The sequence below is a fragment of the Ursus arctos genome, unplaced genomic scaffold (assembly GCF_023065955.2).
Source record: "Ursus arctos isolate Adak ecotype North America unplaced genomic scaffold, UrsArc2.0 scaffold_25, whole genome shotgun sequence".
NCBI classification, from domain to species: domain Eukaryota; kingdom Metazoa; phylum Chordata; class Mammalia; order Carnivora; family Ursidae; genus Ursus; species Ursus arctos.
Window position 1 is genome coordinate 27,094,240 of NW_026622930.1, and position 20,700 is coordinate 27,114,939.

Below are 20,700 nucleotides of genomic sequence, written 5' to 3' on the forward strand. Positions count from 1 at the left end.
CAGGGTGTTTTATAAGGTGAAGAGCCGCAGCGCCCACATGAAGAGCCACGCAGAACAGGAGAAGAAGGCTGCCGCTCTGAGGCAGAAGGAGAAGGAGGCGGCGGCCGCCGCGGCCACTGCGGCCGCCGCCTCTCCGCACCAGGCGGCCCTGCGCGAGGAGAGCGGCGCGGGGGAGAGGGGCTGACGGCCCTGTCCCCGGACTCCCGGCCCTCCCGGCCCCCGCCTGCCCCAGCTCTTGCCCGCACGCTGGGACCGCCAGAGGGAGAGAGGAGCGATCACGTGGACTTCCCTCCGAAAAACGAGACGATAAAATAAACGGCTCTTTTATTTATCAAAGGCCCCGGAGCAGCCTTCAGGGCTGCAGGATCCAGTTCTCTTGCGTTCGGTGTGGGAAGTCGTCCTTACGCTTTCCTGGAACCGTGGAGGGCCTTCCGCGCCGCCCACGCCGGGACCTCTGCCGCGCAGCCTCTTCCATTCGTCGTCGTCGTCGTCCCCCCCCCCCCCTCGGTCACCACGGAGAGCCAAGCACAAGCTCACCCTCCCCAGAGGACCTCGAAGGCTGCACAGGCCCTGCCCCAAGCCCCCGGCAAAAGGGACTCCCCCGGAGGGAGTGCCGGTATCTGTGCTGTCCCCTACACGACAATGGCCAGGCCTTTGCCGCTCCAGTGACCTTGTCCTCCGGCCACCTCCTGTGGGAGGAAAGCTACCAGAATGCCTGTAGGTCAGAGGACGGGTACCTGTCCCTTTGCTGCTTGCTCGCAGCCTGCTGGGGCTGAAAAGTTGTCTCAAATGTCTGGGGGAGGGGCCGGGGCTCCTCTCCAGCTCTCAGCCTGCGGGAGGGCGGGGGAACGTGCAGACGGGCGGAGCTGCGGGCTGGGGCTGGAGGGAACTTTTCGGGAAACCTTGGCTCTTCCTGCTTTCCAGCTTTTTGCCAAACACCTCTGGGCCCTGCCTGAGGGAGCTTCTCTGAGGTCCAGCCTGCTCCTCCTTGGTGCAAGTTCCCTCCCTGGCTCTGTCCTGCCCTTGGCAGCTGCCCTCTAACCCCATCCCACCTGGTCTAGCGCAGATAGCCACAGCCCAGCCCCCAGCCCTGCATGCTGGAGATTTCTGGATCCTTCCCTGGGAGGGGGAGGTCTCCTAACCAGATTGGACAGGAGCCTTCATTCCTTGACTTGTGTCATTTGGGAGCTATTTATTTATTCTTAATATTTAATTTTTAACATCCTCTCAGGGACCAGGGGCCTCCTGCTTTCCAGAGGCCCAAGTGCATTTATCCCAAAACAAGGCACCTTCTTGGCATCCACCCCGCCCCCCATTCCCAAGACCCTAAGGTCCCTCACCTCATTGCTCTGGAAGCTCTTGCCATTAGGAGTGATGGTAGCACTGAAAGAGAGTGGAAGGGTGGAAGGTGTCACCAAAGCCACACAGAGACTAGCAGAAGCAAGGGAGATCAAAGGCCGTTCTTATTGCTACCTCTTCTCTGGCTGTATTTTCATATTGCCTGAGGGGATTGGCTGGAAGCCAGAATTCTAGTCTTGTTTCTGGCTTGGCGAAGCCATATTTGGCATGGAGTCACTGAAGTGAAGGGCTGGAAGGTTCTAGAGGCCCCATCACTTGCCAGTCCTATAGGACGGCTGAGTTATTTTTCTGATCTTGTTACTCAGCCTTAGTTGCGTTAAAAGTTCCAAATGACTGCAAGTCTATGACAGGTCAGGTTAGGAAGGAGCTAAAAATTCTGCTACTCTCCTTACAAGATAGCCTAAAGGCACCATATTTGGTGGCTGGGACTAGGGAGAGAGTTTTGTTTCTAAACTATGCACTAACAGGTGTTCTTCAGCATTCATTTATGCATTAATATGGTTCTTCAGGACCCCAGCGATGGGAGTAACAACATTCTTCTCCCCGCCAGACTCCAGGAAGCTACCTAGATCTTCAGCTTCCCATTTAGTTTTCCCCAAAGGCTTCTTCAAGATCCCAAGACTGCAAAAATCTGGTATACCCTCTGGAAACAGGAGGGTGGCAAATTTAGGCTGTCTTCTAAATCACTTGTGTAATAAGAGTGCCTTCACAGCTTCGCCCCAAAGTGCTACTTATGTTTCCCGAGGTTTTTTCTATTTAAATAGTATTTAGTTTCAGGCCCCTCTGTGGACACGTGGTAAGAGGAACCTCCTTCATTTAGAGTGAATCTCCTCTTCTAAGCTCATAGAAATCAGACTAGGTGAATGTTGGTGGAGAAAATCAAGCTGGTACCTCTGTATTAATTCCACCAGACACCGTTTTTTTAGAAGGGCTCATGCTCCATGATGGATTCATGTCTAGAATACAAGGTGAAAGTTAAAATGTGTAGAGGGCAGGTGCCATTGTTACACGTGACCTGCCAGTAAAGTAGGTGCAGCCATAGGAGCTGGGATAGGTGTGTCCTTTATGGTGCTTTCTCCCTGTGAACACAACAGGCTCGTCTTTTGTTTTTTTCTTTTTCTCTCTTCTACTCAGAGCTTTTTGCTTTAAGAAGTTAAATGACAAACACCTCCAGCTTTATAATGCCCTCCCCACACCATCTCCCATCTCCATCTTCCAGTCCCCATCGACACTTAGCTAAGGGCATGAAACTAACCTAGTGCCTGTGTTCCAGACCATTTCTGAGGTCTCTTACCCACCCAAGGAGACTGTGCTTCCGCACACTGTCCTCCATGCCTTCAGCAGCCCCCCTCACAGCTAAGGTACACCCTCATCCTTTCTGCCACCCCCCCCCCACCCCTGGCACAGAGGTCGTGTGCTGCTTATGTCTAAAGAGATCCCCTATATTTAACTGCCTCAGTGACCTAACCTCTTTCTTCTCATGTGCCAGACGTTAAAATGAAGGAGGAATACAACACATATTCAAGCCTCAGCTGTTTCAATATATTTTCACTGGGGCTCTCTTTTTTCGAACGGTATTTATTACCAGACTGGCAAGCCTAACTCCTTAGGTTTACAGGAAGTATGCATATTTTTATAAAACAATTGTATGTCCTCCCCATATTTTGCTGTGTTAATACTTGCCTCTAACAATTTGCAGCTGTTTCACCTTTCCCTCATTTGTCTCTAAGTTGAAGGCCTTGTTTGGAGGGGACAGCACAGGAACAGCCTTGACAGTCTGTAATTATTGTACAAATATTTTAATAGCATATAAATAAGTATATTCCTTTTATTTTGGAAAAAAACATGATCAGACACTGCCTTTTGTGTGTTTGCTGCCTGTGGCACCCTTTTTTAAAAAGACTGTTACATATTAAAATAGTGTATATATATATATATATATAAATATTACCTCTTTTGCTGTACAGTTGTGATAGACCAGACTGAAGATTTTATTTTTTGTGTGCTTTTTATAAAAAAGAAAAAATAACACACTAAAGTAAATCTTGCGGATGTGATTGTAATGTACCTATGTAACTTATTTACTTTTGAATGTTCTTCTGTATCTTTAAACCTTTTATTAAATAAGGTTTTAAAAATTCAGAGTTGAATGCTGTGTTCTTTTAGGGAGATTTTCACCACCTAGGATTGACGTTAAGTAGGCCCCGTTTTGCTTGCAGGGGATTGCTTGATATTTTTGAACCACAAGGATTCCCTCTTATCACCTCTTTGTCAATGATGCCAGGACAGGAAAAATAACACGCTAGCGTTTGCCTGCCTACAAAGATTACTGAATAGATACAGATATTTTTACAAAATTTTAGACAAGAAAACGTCTCAACTCAGTGTCTCACACAAAAATATGGACACGACACACTTCCCACGTGTTAGTTTCGTTGAGATGAAGTATGGAGGCTGCAGGATGCTCTCTGGTGGCACAGGGGAGCCGCGGTGCTCAAGACAGTATTTTCTTACGCAGCGGTAGACCAGTCGCCTTGACGGATGCATTTCAACAATAACGCCTTCACTCCACTCCAGAATTATATTATCTTGTAAACACGGTGCTTTGTTTAAAAAAAAAAAAAATCTGGAAAATGTGAAAAAGGAAATGCGCCATCAGAGAAAGCCGTGCCCGGGGCGCCTCGCTAGCACCATGGCAACCGCTCGACCCCGCGAAGCGCGGGAGCGCGCGGAACTCGCGTCGTCAAGGCCACCGTTGCCATGGCTACACTCAGCCACGGGGGCGGGACACGGCGGAAAGCCGCTCCCGGAGCCGGCCCCGCCCCCCACTGCGGCAGTAACGCCTCCGCCGGCTGCGGTCGGAAGACTTGGCAGCGGAGCTGCGCCACATCGCCGCCGGTTGCAGCCGGCGCACGGCCGCCCCTGCCCGCCCCTGCCTCCGCTGCCTGGCGTGTGTCCTCGGTCCTCAGCCGCCCTCGCCGCCCTCGCCGCCTGGAGCCATCACTGCGTCTGCAAAGAAGCCGCTTGCTGGCTGGCCTCGCCGCCGCCGCTGAGACCTCAGAACTGTCTCTTCTTTCCGGGACCACACAGCCCTCGTCTGCAAAGCAGCCGCTCCTCGCCCGACCGGAGGCCGGGCTCCGACGGCGAACGCCGGATCGTCTCCGGGAGGTGTGCCCGGCGCCCCGGCTGCGAGAAGGTGGCCACGCCCCGCAACCACACCCCAGCGCCCCTCCAGCCCCGCGACTCCAGCTTTCGCCACCCGCCCTCGCTCTTCGCCTTCTGCGCTGCGACGCGACACCCTGCCTGCAGGTGGGGGACCCTGGCAGCGGACCCCAACCGGAGACGCAAGGTGGCGACGGAAGCGTTACTGATTGCCTGAGCCTCCGAGACGCTTCGCTCGGAGAACGAGCCGACGGAGTGACTCTGGAGGGGGCAGCGAAAAGCACAAGAACAGGACTCTGGTGTCATTTGTTAATTGTGATTGCGTGAAGCTTGCCTCCCTCGGGCATATTGAGGGGAGTGTCTGCTGCTGTCCTGAGTCCTAGAGCACAGGGAGCCACAGTCTAATCTGTATTTATAGAATTGGGGCCCTTGATAGTTGGGAAAATGGCGATGACACTGTTGGAAGACTGGTGCAGGGGGATGGATGTCAACTCCCAGAGAGCCCTGCTGGTCTGGGGGATCCCAGTGAACTGTGATGAGGCTGAAATCGAAGAGACCCTCCAGGCTGCGATGCCCCAGGTGCCCTATCGAGTGCTTGGGAGAATGTTTTGGAGGGAAGAGAATGCGAAAGCAGCCTTGTTAGAGCTCACTGGCGCTGTCGATTACGCCGCGATCCCCAGGGAGATGCCGGGTAAAGGAGGGGTCTGGAAAGTGGTCTTTAAACCCCCGACTTCCGATGCTGAATTTTTGGAAAGGTTGCACCTCTTCCTAGCGAGAGAGGGGTGGACCGTGCAAGATGTTGCCCGCGTCCTTGGGTTTCAGAACCCCGCTCCGACCCCAGGCCCAGATATGCCAGCAGAGATGCTAAACTATATTTTGGATAACGTTATTCAGCCTCTTGTTGAGTCCATATGGTACAAGAAGCTGACGCTGTTCTCTGGGAGGGACATCCCGGGGCCTGGGGAGGAGACCTTTGATCCCTGGCTGGAACACACTAATGAGGTCATAGAGGAGTGGCAGGTGTCTGATGTAGAAAAGAGGCGGCGGTTGATGGAGAGTCTTAGAGGCCCTGCCGCTGATGTCATCCGCATCCTCAAGACTAACAACCCTTCGATAACCACTGCCGAATGCCTGAAGGCGCTTGAGCAGGTGTTTGGGAGCGTCGAGAGCTCTAGGGATGCGCAGGTCAGATTTCTGAACACTTACCAGAACCCGGGAGAAAAGTTATCTGCGTATGTCATTCGTCTGGAGCCTCTTCTGCAGAAGGTGGTGGAGAAGGGGGCCATAGATAAAGATAATGTGAACCAGGCCCGCCTGGAGCAGGTCATTGCCGGGGCCAACCACAGCGGGGCCATCCGCAGGCAGCTGTGGCTGACGGGGGCTGCGGAAGGGCCTGCCCCTAACCTCTTCCAGTTGCTGGTGCAGATCCGCGAGGAGGAGGCCAAGGAAGAGGAGGAGGAGGCTGAGGCCGCCCTCCTGCAGTTAGGTCTGGAGGGGCACTTCTGAGGCCCCGGAGTCGGGCTGCAGTGCAGACGGAGATCACAGCTGCTTTCCTTGTCGCCGTGCTGTCTTACAGGGTGTGTCTCTTAGTTGTAAAGACTTCGCCACGTTCTGTTGTTTTGGGGGGTGGGGTGGGGTCAGGCCTGGGTATTCGTGTTACATTAGTACAGTCGTGCCAATGAGCACCCTGAGCTGCTACGAGGGAGTCGTACCAGCTGCAATGCCAGGTAAAGACCTGTACACAAGCGCTCAGTGCAAGCTGTCGTTGTGGCAATCATCAGTTGTAAAAAACATGTGAATTTGTGACACTTCCCATTGAGGTAATTAAGTGTGAAATTGCATGTTGAGATGTTACGTACAGGGCCTGGCAAACGCAAGTGTTCGGTAAAAATATGAGCCGTTATTACTAATATTGTGAATAGTTTTTGTGTTTACAGTAAATTGCTCTTAATTTATATTAATGGAAAGAAATGTGACTTAATTAGATACTATTTATTCAACCTTACAAAGCAAATTTCTTATTTTTCATCTTGAAACATCTGGATCAGTTTAATTGAAAGTGTTCTGAGACTATGGAATGGGGTGTTAGAAAAATACTGCAATTCTAGAATTGTGTGAATCCATTCTTCTCTGTACGAGATACAGATGTAAATTGCATGGGGAGGTTAATAAGAACCAGTTACAGTTATCTATTCCCCCATTTCAAATCTTTGCCATTGAGTAGTTCTTGTTCATGCTGATTCTAAGTGTTCTAAATTTGAAGTTATCAAAATACATGTATATGAATAAAAGTATTTAAAAATTCTGTTGTCTTGTTTTTCTGATACATATACAAAATTTCAGTGTAATTAAGCTCTATATTCTCTTTTCTTGGGAAGACTTCCCCGTGTCACTAAAAAAATCAGACTTTAACTACTCTTTACCTTTAAGCTTTATAGCATACTATGCGAGTTTAAATTGCAGAACTTTTGGATGTATTCCATTTTTGCATGTTTTCTACAAGGCAGATGTTAGAAGGCTAAATAAACATAAGTATTAACTTACTATAAAATGTTAGGAGATCCTGAAATGGGACTCAGGATGTTATCTAGCAATGCTTTTTCTCCCCTTTTAAGTCCCTTTTCAGCTAAAAATGTTTTGCTACAGGAATAATTCCTCATACCTGTTTAAAATGAATGTTTCAGATTTATAGCAGGCATTTTATATCAGGAGGATATAAACAGGGAAAGAATTTAAAAACATGTTTGACTGCAGAGAATCAGTGACTGAAGATATTTGTCTTGAGATCCCAGTAAATTCAGAAGTGGTTACATGAACATAAGAGTTCAGTGGGGTTTTCCCCTAGTAACAAGGCTTTAAAATTATAGCCAACCTATTTAACAATCGTAAGGCAAAACAATTATTTATAAAGGCTAATACTGGTATACATTCTAACAGATTTTTCTGTGCACTCCCTTATGTCCTCATCTCCCATGTCAGGTCTGTTCCACCCTCACAATCCTCTCTCAACACACATCTCCACATATTTGACCCTCCCAACAAGTCTCCGCTTCCCCCACCAAACATGTCCTCATTCCTCCACTCCCCAACTCACATGGTTCCCCCTCCATTCCCATCAGCACGATGGCACGGCATTGGGTACATGCACCCTCCCCCCCCCACAGAATCTTACCTGTACACACACATTCACTCCCCCTTCCCCAGCCCAGCACTCCATCGTATCCCACCACACGCATACACTGCAGCAGTCTTCCGCCCCAACCATACATTCCCTTCTCTCCACACATACATACACACGTGTTCCCACTGCCGCCTCACACCAACCGGCCACCACATATATACACACATTCTCACCCATACATACTACCTTCATAACAAAAATAATGAGTTCTTCATTTTTTTCACCCAATGTTATAGGCATCCTTCTATGTCTATACATAGGGATATACCTTTTTATAGCTGCAGAGCTGACTGCATTTTAGAAAGGAGGGTTATCACTTAGGATTCTTTTATTATATATAACAATTATATATCTACATATACATACATATATATTTAATACAACACATATATATGGTACACATGTCAGGATTCTGGACATCCATCCTTTATTCTAGAAAATAATGAACTAAAAATAATGAGCTGTTTCTAATCTGCATTAAGGTTTTCTCTTTATAGGCTCAGAAATTAAAATCTGCTTTTTAAAGGAGGACAGCAGCAAGAAACATCCTTATAACCAAAGAACTGTGGAATAAAGAAGTAGAAAGTACACTACAGTACCATTCTGAGACCAAAATTATATTCGGCTCATAGCACAGAATACGTGGTGAGACAATATGCAATGTTACGGCTGTAACTAGGCTCTTCCCTGTTTCTTGTGTATCACAAAGGGCCTGGCCAATGTCAGGTTATTCCAGACCACACATCAGGGTCCTGTCAACCAACCTTAACCTCGTATACTACTAGGGAGGAGAGGACTAGGAATGGTCAAGTGCAGTAGTAACTTGCTGTCCCGGGAAGCACTCTTTCCAGGATACTGATCATGGAAATGGTGCCCAGAGAACTTATGAAGACTTACAAACCTGGGAGAGGAGACTGTCATTGGTGGTAACTACAGAGAAAAAAAAAAAAAAAGCATAAAGAAATGAGTCAATCGCTCTCCCCCTCTCTCGCATACACATGCACACAAGCTGTGTGGAATGTTTGATCCAAAGGCCAAATTTCTTCAGAACTGACTGTCATCGGAAGTTCACGTGGTTGCTCTGTACTCGCTAAAACTAATGGTCATATAACCAAAAAGATACAAATTAATTTTTTTATAAAATAACACAATTTATTACTATTTTAAAACATGTCTCACAAAATAACATTCAGAAACTCAACATTTCTAAATAATTTAACACAATAAGTTTAGTCATAAAGTCATGCTACAAAATTCCTGCATATAAAAGATTATTACCAAAGTATTAATAGATGTTAAAATGTTCTTCAGAACGGAGTTGGTTTTAGAAGCCAAAGATTCTGGAATGATGCTCGTTATCATGACTGACACCCTGGGAGAAGTAGCTAGCTATATGAATATTCTCTATAGCTACCAACTCACCGGTCTTTTGATGGGACGGGTCCCTCTAGGCAATAGCACCTCAGAGGCAGGTACCCTGCAGATCAAAGAAGCAAAGAACTTCCCACCCTGGTAACATGAGCCACAACTTAATTTAACCAACATCTAATTTTTCAACTCTAGATGTGGGAAAGATAACTCACAAAGTTTCTATTCTGAGGAAGAGAATTCTACTTGACACGTTCCCCAGAGGGACGACTGTCAATGTAGCAGATGTGGAAGATGACACCAAGGGAGGGAAACAGGGAAATCCTGACTCCGATTAGGTCAACAGACAACTACTGCACAGGCGGGCTTAGAACGAGCAAGGATGAAGTTGGATTCTTCAATACCCACATGCAGGTTAGGTATTTACCTACCTGCCCTTTGGGAGTACTTTCCACCAACATCCAGTTCATAATTTTAAAGTGCAAATCTACTGCAAAATAGTTTACTCTCCCCCACCCCCTTGTTAAATCTGCCAGATCAGAATTTGGTTGGCTGGTTCCCCTCTACCTGCCCAATATGGGAAATTAACTAGAATCCAGGTATGACTTCTCTAAGTGGCAAGAGAAAATTTTTCTTAGTTTAGAAAAAAGTAAGACTCAGTTTCATTTTTTTCTTTCAGTTTTCTTCCTTTGTAGTCACTAGTTTATAAAAAGGCAGGAATAGAGATTTAGATGTGGGATTTCTAAAAGTACAGTGATTTTTTCTTAACACACCCCCTTTTTTTTATTGCACCTATTTTATGGTTTTACAAAAACAAAAACCAAAACCTCATGCTAGAGTGAAGATAAAGAAATACGGTCAAGTTAGCTGTGTCAGAAGCACCAACTCTGCTACACTGAATCTTGTTTTATATTTAATTATTCACAGACACATTAAGCAGCCTAAATAAAGAAAATGTGTGCCAAAGCAATTAATTTCAGTTAAAGGATAACTTTCAGTTCAGCAGTTAGTTTTCTCTCTTTACCAATACTTACAATGTAAGGTCTTCACAAACTGACAGACTGTAGTTAGAGAGACACTAACTACTCGTATGATCAATACTTTGACACCCCCCCACACACACCAATTTTTAAAAGGTAATGATTAAATCCAACCCTTCTAGACCCTACACTTTTTCCATTTAGTCCTAAGAAAAACCCAGGTGGAAGATTCTGGGTCAGAGAGATAACGATCTTCAATTCCACTTACACATCACCAATTCTGAGAATAAGTCAACAGTTAAGATTCATTTTTTATTCCTTGTTACTCTGCTTCAGACCACTGGTAAAAGGTATAAGAAGCAGCATCTATTCAAGTCAAAATTTCTTTTTCCTCACAAGAACCACATTTAAGTATCTTATAACCATACCAAGTTAGTGACCAATGATTATGATCAGACATTCCTCTGATCCCATTCCAAATTGGTGTCTACACCAGCTAACTTTCATATATGATTACCAAATTTTGCCAAACTTTATAAAATATTTTTCCATATTTAATGACTGCTACAGTCTGGAAAATTCTATGCATTCGTGGACAATGAATGAACATTTAAAGAATGAACACTTAAAGAATGATCCATTTTCTAAAAAGCACACTCAAAAAGTTCAACTTTAGAGATAAGGAAAAATCTATCATAAAGTTGAATTCTGTTAAGTAAGAGAGAGGTAGGTTAATAATCACTGTTCTAAGATAAGCAAGAATGCTAAGAAATAAAAGTCGAGACCCTGCTGAAAAATGTGAGTTGAACCTTCCAGCCCTGAGTTTCTAATGTTATATGAAAATTAAAATGACCGCTACAAAAAAGCAAAACCAACGACCATTTTCCTTCCATCCGTGATTATTAAATACATCACCTTCTCTCATACAACAACTCAGGTGGCATATAGGACTGCAGAGTGAAAATAAATGCACCCTGGACAAAAGGAATGTTAGTAGAAAGCACTGGTTCTTAACCAGGGACGGATTTGTTCCTACCCCTCTGCCAGAGAGGACAGATGGCAATGTCTGAAGACATTTTTGGATGTCACAACCAAGAGGGGGTTCCACTGGCATCTAATGAGTAGAAGCCAGAGATGGTGCTAAACAGCCTGCAGTACACAGGACAACATCACCCAACCCAACATGGTAATAGCGCCAAGATCGAGAAACTCAGGTTTAAAGGAACAAAATCCTACGAACAGAGAACACAAAAACCTTTCAAGGTCTGACCAGGTAATACACCCATAAGCTCAGACTCAGGGAACATAGAAAAGTTGAATTCCTTTGTAGACTAAAATCAAGTTACCTGTGAAAAATTAAAATACTGAACTGATTCTAGAGCTCAACCACCATTATGAGAACAGAAGAAATTTAAATTTAAATTAAATTTAAAAAACCCACTAAAATGGCATAATGCTTTAAACCAGGAGCACAGAGAGAATCCATTCCAAGTAGGTCAAGTATCTAATCCATAAACCAAAGGCATTTAATATCAGCTAAATTTGCAACAGTAAAGGATGATTAAAGGAATAATCAGAGTGAATGCTTTTTTTTTTTTTTTTTTTTTTTTTGGAAGAATGTTCTGAACTTACTCATATACCCTATCTTCCATTTTCTAATGGTATGGATTCGGGCTTTAATCCCATGACAAGGATGCATAGGAGTCATTCAAATATTTGTTGAGTGAAACTAAATATGAATTTTGTGTGAAATGGACACAGAAAAGCACCTTACATTTCTCTGAGAACTATCAGTGACTAAAAGACATTAAGAAACAAGGAGAACCAGGGAAATTAGTTTCTAAATTATAGAATTCAGAAAACCACACACCAACATCGTAAGCCATTTTACAGATTCAATATGAAGCCATCCCTCCCTATTACACTCACTTTCAGAGTAACTTTTGAAAATAGATCCATACATAGTAAAATGGCTTGAAGCTTGCCACCTGGATGAAGGGCAAACTACAAGTGAAGGCGATGGTCTTCCCTCCGAGTTTGGGGGACTTAAACATCACCACGGGGAATACTCATTGTCTACAGTTCACACAAGAAATACCCAAAGGCTTTGAATGTATAAGCCGGAGGAAAGATTTCTTCCTATCAGATTATAAGGAAGAACTAAAAGGAAGCTAAAAAAGTGTTGGACTAATTTTTCCTCTTGATGTTTGTATTCAGAATTGATTGTCAAAGCAGTGGTCCCTTTAGATCAGAGTGACTCAGAGAAATCATGTAATTCCTACTTAAATGATAGCTGAAGTTTTCTGAAACCCAGGACTATGCAATCACTTTTTCAAAAAAATGACTCTCCCCTCTTCGACTGATTTTACATGAGTAAATGGGGAAATGACTCAGTCTCTGGTTGAGGGACTTTAGGCACAATTTGGCAGAGCGCCTCTGACTTCTTTTCTGTAATCTGTCAGTGATTCAGTCACGACCTGCTACGGACTTCATCTGGTTACTGACTACTATACCTCGTACTTTCCAAAAGGATTTTGTTTCCTTACAAATTCTAAGCTCTGTATCCAACTATTGCTTTGCAGTTTTGAGGTTAAGTCACCTACCATGCTTCATAGAGAAGGCAATCCTCAAAAATATTGCCATTTGCCTGGGATCCCATAATGAAATATCTCTTCTCTTTCCCCTTCACAATCACTTACATAATTCATTTTAAGAGCTGTCTAACTTAGAAACATTCTAAAAATATATTTTGAGATTCTAAATTCAATCTATTGAAAGATATCAGATGCCGTCTCTTAAGTTCTATATTCTTATTTATAGCAACCACTTCTCCCAACATGAGGGTCAACAGAAGAAAGTCATTAAAGAACATTTTGATATATATGAATGGCCAACATTTAGGCTAGGAATTCAAATATAACTACTGTTCACATATATTTCCTTATATAACATATAAGGGACTATAACAAAAAGTGTGCCTAAGATCAGGTCCACACGAGGAACATGCACAGCAGTGCTCCAAGGGATGATCGTGACAGGCATTGTAACCACCGACCCGGATCACAACGTGACTGACTGTGCATGGTGACTCAAGTGGCCAGGTGTGCAAACACAACCTAAATTGCAGCTGACAATGCACACATTTTTGCAAAAACAAGTAAGTATATATAACATGGGCTATAAGGCCTCCAAGATATTAATTTTTCCTTTTTTCACCATAGCTTTTCCAATTGGACTTTGGGACTCTTGATTCTAGGACTGCTCTGTATTTCTTCTAAGAGGAACTCTTCCTGTCACCGTGCTGCCTTCTGAACCAAAGGCATGACACATTTGTGCTTCTGAGTCATAAGGACACAGACCTTCAGGAAAGATGGTCTACAGATTCAAAAGTTAAGTATATATATTTAAATGCCTGGTCTGAAAAAAAAAAAAAACCCTAAACAAACTGAATAAAGAACCGTATTTGTTGTTCTTTGTTGTTAAAAATGACTGGTCTATAAAAGTTTCCGTAGATGGGGCCACGTAGTACATAACTGGAACTGGAGACAAAAAATTTAAAATTTGAGTTTCTAAAAAAAGTACTAGAATGTATGAAGTTGGTGTTACCGTTTGGGGGGAGAAACACTCAATAGGTTTAAAAAAAGATAGGAATCAGAGATCTGTCTTATCTTAAGAACCTTTTGCCCCACACAGAATCTTTAAAATAGACAATTATACAAAACTTATCTATTGTTCTTATGACATTTAAATAAGTTAACACAAAGCAGAAAACGTAGTGTTAGTTATCTTCTTCCTCATCCTCTTTAATTACTGGGGTACCTAAAATGAAAAAGAAAATTATTTCTGGTCATTCTTAACAGACTGTTAAAATTCTAAATGAAAAAATATACTTTTAAAGATTTTATTTCTTTATTTGTCAGAGAGAGAGAGAGCACAAGCAGATGGAGTGGCAGGCTGAGGGAGAAGCAGACTCCCCGCATAACAAGGAGCCCAATGAGGGACTCGATCCCAGGACCCCGGGATCATGACCTGAGCTGAAGGCAGACGCTCAATCGACTGAGCCACTCAGGCGTCCCTCTAAATGAAAATATTTTCCTGTTAACCTGAGAAGCTATGAGATGCTAGGAAGTGTGCTATAATAAAAATAATCTCATAAAATAATCTCTTTAATTTCAAATGATCCAAAAAGCCTCTCAGGGAAATTCTCAAATGGATTAATATAAGTACTTATGAATATCGGGCTCCCCAAATGCAGAGTTGCAAATAAAATGCCTACAGGTACCAGGCAGAAAAATAAAGCCCTATACACCGTAAAAACTGTATGTTAAACACAAAGAAATATTCTTCATTTTTCACAATAAGATATGCAATCCCAATGTTGCCAGAAATCTGGATTTTTATATTACTCTCCCAAATATTAAACAATAGGGACAAATTTGGAAAAAAATAAAAAGAACCAAAACACAAAAAACAAAACACATATGCAGGCTGTCAGCGGGCCAAGGGCCACCCATTTCTGAGCACTGGCATTTGAAGTCTGCCCACAATTTGACCCCAGTCCACTGTTCTGTCTTAACTCCTCAGCCTTCTGCACCAGCTAAACCGATCAACTCACAGTCTCCCAAACTCACCTTGCACACTCTTACCTCTGGACCCTTGTTCAACAGAGTTCCTCCATTTTGGAATGTCTCCCCCACCAACGCTCCTTCCATCTAAACCCCACCCTTAATAAGGAACCAACTCCAGTGCCTCTTCTCCTGTGATCCTTCCTTAATGCATATTTATGTTCTTTATGGCAGTGAGCAGAGTTTCATCTCTCCGTACTCCCCACAGCATCTTTTCGCGGGGGGAGAGCGAGTGTTACTGAAGCATAACATACAAAGTACACACATTACGTAAGTGTACAGATCGATAAATACACACAAAGTGAACACATCTGGTAACCAGCACCAGATTAGGTAGGGAACATCATTAGAACCCCCAAAACTTCCTCAGGCCCCCTTCCAGTCACTAACCCCCCACAAAAGGTACATTCTATCCTAATGTCTAACACCATAGGTTATTTTGCCTGTTTTTGAAACTGATATGAATGGGATGGTATAACACACACTCTGGGTCTGGCTTCTGTTGTTCAACATTATGTTTGCACGATCCATCTATATTGCGTGAAATTTGTAGTTCATTCATTCTCAGTGCTGTTTAATATTACACTGAATGAATATGTCATGATTTATTCTACTGTTTGTGGATGGGCGTTTGGGTTGTTTTCAATTCATAGCTACTAAAACAGTGCTGCTATGAACATTCTCACACACGTCATTTGGTAAACATATACACCCATTTCTTTTGGGTATACAGCTAGGAGAAAAAGTGCTGGGTCATAATGGATATGTATGTAGAGCTTTTACAGATAATGCCAGCTTTCCAAAGTGGTTATACCAAGTTACATTACCATCTGGCAAGGTCTGAGAGTTCTAGTTCTCTACATCCCACTAATATTTGGCATTATCTTTTTCATTTTAGCTTTTTAAGATTCCCTCGTTTTGCTTATAAGCAACAGAAGAAGAGCAAAGTAAGCAAGTTAGCAGCTGTAGCTGTCTCTGTTCTGGTACTAGGAGAGACCGAGCTTGTTCTCCTAGGGGCTGTTCAGAGTGGCTTGAGGTCAATACTTGGTCCAAAAGGCTGTAATGTGGCTTGCTCTACTCAGGGTCTACATGAGGGGTTCTGTTCCATGTTTAGGGAAGGGTTTTACTCCCCGTATACAAAACTCAAAGACGACAAATGGTTTCTAGAATCCAAAGGTGCACATAAAAAAGCTAAAGTCCAAGACTCTAATGTCCCTACCCCCTTTTTTCTATTTTATTTTTTAATTGTGAAATAGTCATTCATATAAGTACAATATAAATAATTTAAGGAGTAATAAAGCCAATGATTGTACACCCACTACCAATTTAGGAAACAGAACATTACCAGTATCTTAGAAACCTGTCTGCCTCTTCCCAATTATTCCTGTACCTCTCCACAAGAGATAATCTATTGTCTGTCATTTTACCCCTAGGTATGCATCCAGTAAAAAAGAAAAGAACATTCTGAATGATTCAATTGACAGAAAACTCAGAAAATTCAAACTAATCTATAGAGACAGAAAGCAATCAGTGATTGCCCTGGGAGGGATGATGGCAAGGACCAGGAGGGAGGGATTACAAAGAGCCACGAGGATACTTTTGGGGGTGATGCATATGTTTATTACCTCCCCCCCCCAGCTTTATTGAGATATGAGATAGCATTGTGTAAGTTTAAGGTATGAATATGATGATTTAATATACATATATTTTATGGAATGATTACCACAATGTTAGTTAATGCATTCATCACTTTAATAGTTACTTCTGTGTGTGTGTGTGTGTGTGTGTGTGTGTTGAAAACTTTTAAGATCCACTCTCTAAGCAACTTTCAAGTAGCTGTAAGACAGTATTGTTAACTATAGTCGCCATCATATATTCACTATCTTAATTGTGGCGATGGTCTCAGAGGTGTATATCAAAACATACCAAATTATACACTTTAGATATGTGCAGTTAACTGTGTGTCAGTTAAACTTCAATCAAGCTGTTAATATGTTCTGGTGTAGGAAAACAGAGAGTGAAGAGCTTTTCACATCAGTAATTCTCAATTGGAGGACAGATGAGCAAATATCTCCCAGGGAGGCATACTGCAATCACCTGTGAAACTTTTTCAAGCTATAGAGACCTGTTCACTCTCTCCCCAGAGATTCCAAAATATCCAGTATCTTCATAGGGGTGCAGCCCCATTTAAGAACAACCACTTCAGTAAGGTGGGGTGGATAAAGGGATGTGTACTGAGGCTCTGAAAGAGGTAGTAAGGGCGCGATGGGGAGATAAAGATATTGGAAGGATAGAATGACAAGGCAGCAGGGATGGTGAAGAGAGAAGAGAAGGGCTGAGGGACGAGGAAGCCTCCACCATAGACAACCAGGTCCTTCTGTTTTGGATGTGACTATCAGTATGAGTGTGGTGCTGAAGACACGAGGGCGAACATGTATTTGTACACGGGATGATGATGGCGTAGCTGGATGTTACTTAGTTTTTCTTCTAAATATTTTCCTTTCCCTCCATTCAATCAGGTAGCCTCCTCGGCCCTGGATCACTGCTTCTGGGGCAATGTGGAAAGGAGAGAAAGACCGTCAGACTTAATTGGCTTTTGTCTTTGAAAAGCCTAAGATCACTGGAAGACAGTTTGTGAGAAGATGCAGAATGATGTGGAAAAGGAGGGGGATAGTGATTCTCTTCCGATTAGAAAGGTTATTTCCCTGGGCTGGCAGAAAAGAGAGGAGTCTGTGGGTTCTGGAACGGTTGGGGTCCTGGCCTGGCTTCCTAGGAGGAGGTAAGATCCAGAGAAGTCTGGGACTTCTATCATGTCCAGTTTTTATCTGGGACTTCTATCATGTCCAGTTTTTAGATTACAAAAGAGCAAGTTCTGGTGAAATTAATTAACTGCACAATGACGAAAAAGCTATTAAGTGGTAGACCTGGAACTTGAACCCAGTCAGTGAGGAATATCTATTGACATTGACACCTATCTTTAATATTGGTTAACTAAAATTAGAGGGTGAGGGTAGAGAGAAAACTACAATTTTGATCCAGTTGTGAAAAAACGACTGCTTATCATGTATGTTTAGTTATTCTGCAAAATAATAGCTTTGTGACATGAGAACAAGCCCAGCTTTCTTTTTTTTTTTTTTTTTTTTAAAGATTTTTTTATTTATTTATGTGACAGAGAGACAGCCAGCGAGAGAGGGAACACAGCAGGGGGAGTGGGAGAGGAAGAAGCAGGCTCCCAGCAGAGGAGCCCGATGTGGGACTCGATCCCGGAACGCCGGGATCACGCCCTGAGCCGAAGGCAGACGCTTTAACGACTGCGCTACCCAGGCGCCCCAAGCCCAGCTTTCTTAAAAGTTTCTGGTTTAGGGATGATCTTATACCAGTCTAAGCATCCTAGGAGGTTTTCATCTCATCCTGGCTCAAACCCAGACTATAAAATTTCCTATGGAAAGAAAGGGCTTTGGAGATGAGAGACAACCATTTCTTTTTTAGTTTTGCTCCTTTTCATGATTCCATGTCACAAATTCAATCCTTATGCCTAGAAAGCATTGCCCCAAGCTGGCCCAGAGTCACTCACCATCCAGCTTTTTCAGTTTGGGAACTCTCTTGGTCGCCTCTTCAATCCAGTTCCCATCAGCAGAATGCTTCTCTTCCAAGGGATTGCCTACAAACACCAGGTCTTCCAGGCACGGCAATTCTGCCAGCTTCACAAATTCAGCTACAAGTACAAAGAATACATCCCATATTAAAACGGCAAGCTCTCCTGTTATGATTTTTGGGGTTGAACTCCAGTATCACTAGCCCTCAGTCTGTGACTATTCAGAACAATTTATTGATTAAGATTTTGAAGTAAGTAAGGGAAATTATACCATATGACGTCATTCTCTGAAGACATTACGGAAAGGGAAGAAAAAAGAAGACCTATCTCTCCTACCTTTATGCTCCCTAAGGATGGACTGAGAAAAGGGGATGAAGTTCAGAATCACAAAGACCAATGTATCGCTCTCCAGGGATACGTCCAGCTTTTGTCTCTACCCATTCCCTCATCTATTTATTTATTTATTTGAGAGAAAGAGAGAGCAAGTGAGCGTGGGGTGGGGGACAGAGGGAGAGGGAGACACAGAATCTCAAGCAGACTCTCCACGGAACGTGGAGCCTGATGTGGGGCTCAATCCCATGACGCTGAGATCAAGACCTAAGCTGAAATCAAGAGTCGGAAGCTTAATCGACTGAGCCACCCAGGCACCCATCTTTGAATTCTTCTTTTTAAAAAAAAAAAAAAAAAGATTTATTTGAGAGAGAGAGAGGGGTGCAGGGGCAGAGGGAGAGGGAGACAGTCTTAAACAGACTCCGCACTGAGCACAGAGCCTGCAGGGCTAGATCTCACAACCCTGAGCTCATGACCTGAGCTGAAACCAAGAATCCGACACTTAACTGACCAAGCCGTCCAGGCGTCCCTCATCTTTGATTTCTCAAATCAACACATTCACATACCTATGGAAGAACTCATTACACAGTTTAATAATTATTATTTTATAAACTACTCTTTTTTCCACTAAGTTGTGAATTCCTTGAAGATAGGGACAGTATCCTATTCAACTATATATCTCAAGAGCCTGGCGCAGTTCATGACACTTAATAGGGCTTTAGTAAATGCTGAATGAATAATGTACTATAAAAAAACGAAGTCATACAGACAGCAAATACATCTTCCACCCAAGAATTATTAAACTTAAACTGATTCCATTCAGCCTCTGAACAATAATTTAATTTTTCCATGATGAATAGGATCAGGATCTATTCAATTATAATTATTTTAAGTAAATATTTAAATGTAAATTTCAAGCATTCAGCTGAAAGACAGGAACTCCTACAGCTATTTCCCTGTGTGCTTAGGAAGAATGTCCCCGTTTTGCATCTTGTTCTCTGTTGGGCTATTTTCTCTAAACTGGAGGTAGAAGGTTAGCAAAGAGCCAGCTTCAGCTTACCCCAGTCTTTCACTAGGTTATTAGACATGTAGAGAATCTTCAATTTCTTCATTACATGGATCCCTTTCAACTTCTCAATAAAATTGTAGGAGATCCACAGTTCTTCTAATGTGTCCCCTACTGCTTCCTGAAAAAGAAAGCAATTTGGTTTACAAGCTTATTTTTAAACTTTTCCTCTGTCCCCTTTCTTATAAACATAAAGACGATGGCCTTCAGAGAGAACTGAAACCCACCTGTCCACTGGCAGGAGGGCTGAAGGCTATGTGGGAGTTTTTCTCATTAAAAAGGTAAGTACAACATTTTCTTCCTCTCTTCAAACTGATTTGAACTAAAAATAGCTCCTGAAATCACCAAAAGGGGAAATAATAGCCCTATTTTATCACCTCTATTGAATTGCACAGATTTCAAATTATTTCCCTGTACATTATATGATTTGATCCTTATAACATTTAAGATAGGCAAAGCAGGTTATTTGATTTCTATTATAGAAAGATTAAAGGTATTTTCTAAGATCACAATGCTATCAAATAATAAAGGTAGGTCTAAATTTCAGGGTTTTTGTTTCAATATTTACTATGGAAACTTTCAAACACAAAAAGTTGAAAGAATCTTATAACAAATACCTATGTATCTACTACCCAGATTCTACCATTAACATTTTCCTATTCTTTTCCTATCGCATATCTGTCCATCTATCCATCCACTATCTATCCATCCTCTTGTTTTTTTAATGTATAAAATTCAGTTTAAAACCCATAGTCTTTCCACTATGGTATAAAGATTATAATGGCTCTTAAATGCTACATATAATCAATGGTGGTAAAAAGACTCTTCCTTCTTTTATAGACATAAGACAAAATGTAATGATTATTTCTCTTCATAAAAAAGAAATGAGGGGCACCTGGGTGACTGAGTCAGTTAAGCGCCTGACTCTTGATTTCGGCTCAGGTGATGATCTCAGGGTTGTGAGATCAAGTCACGCATCAGGTTCCGCGCTGGGCAGGAAGCCAGCTTGGGATTCTCTCTCTCCCTACCCTCCT

At 43.0% G+C, this 20,700-nt stretch overlaps 3 protein-coding genes across 5 annotated transcripts in view; 2 read left to right on the top strand and 1 right to left on the bottom strand.

Moving 5' to 3' along the window:
* The window catches only part of MIDEAS (mitotic deacetylase associated SANT domain protein), a 62,775-nt gene extending 59,274 nt beyond the window's left edge, over positions 1 to 3,501 (top strand). For all 3 annotated transcript variants that reach the window (XM_057318485.1, XM_026519540.4, XM_026519538.4), the window contains one exon: positions 4 to 3,501. In XM_057318485.1, coding sequence (XP_057174468.1) covers positions 4 to 184 — 181 coding nt within the window. In that variant the 3' untranslated portion in view covers positions 185 to 3,501. The remainder of the gene's footprint in view (positions 1 to 3) is intronic.
* Positions 3,502 to 4,227: 726 nt separating this feature from the next.
* PNMA1 (PNMA family member 1) lies at positions 4,228 to 6,826 on the top strand. Its single transcript, XM_026519543.4, has one exon. The coding sequence runs from the start codon at positions 4,966 to 4,968 to the stop codon at positions 6,025 to 6,027; it is 1,062 nt and encodes a 353-aa protein (XP_026375328.1). The 5' UTR covers positions 4,228 to 4,965; the 3' UTR covers positions 6,028 to 6,826.
* Positions 6,827 to 8,832: 2,006 nt separating this feature from the next.
* DNAL1 (dynein axonemal light chain 1) overlaps positions 8,833 to 20,700 on the bottom strand; it is a 39,199-nt gene continuing 27,331 nt past the window's right edge. Inside the window, exons 6-8 of the mRNA XM_026519544.4 lie at positions 19,661 to 19,787; positions 18,250 to 18,390; positions 8,833 to 13,869 (exon numbers count right to left, since the gene is read on the bottom strand). Of these exons, the coding sequence (XP_026375329.1) occupies positions 13,829 to 13,869; positions 18,250 to 18,390; positions 19,661 to 19,787 (309 nt within the window). The 3' untranslated portion in view covers positions 8,833 to 13,828. The remainder of the gene's footprint in view (positions 13,870 to 18,249; positions 18,391 to 19,660; positions 19,788 to 20,700) is intronic.

Excerpts from the sequence above, each read along its gene's own strand:
- PNMA1 (XM_026519543.4), top strand. The coding sequence starts at position 4,966 with ATGGCGATGACACTGTTGGAAGACTGGTGCAGGGGGATGGATGTCAAC.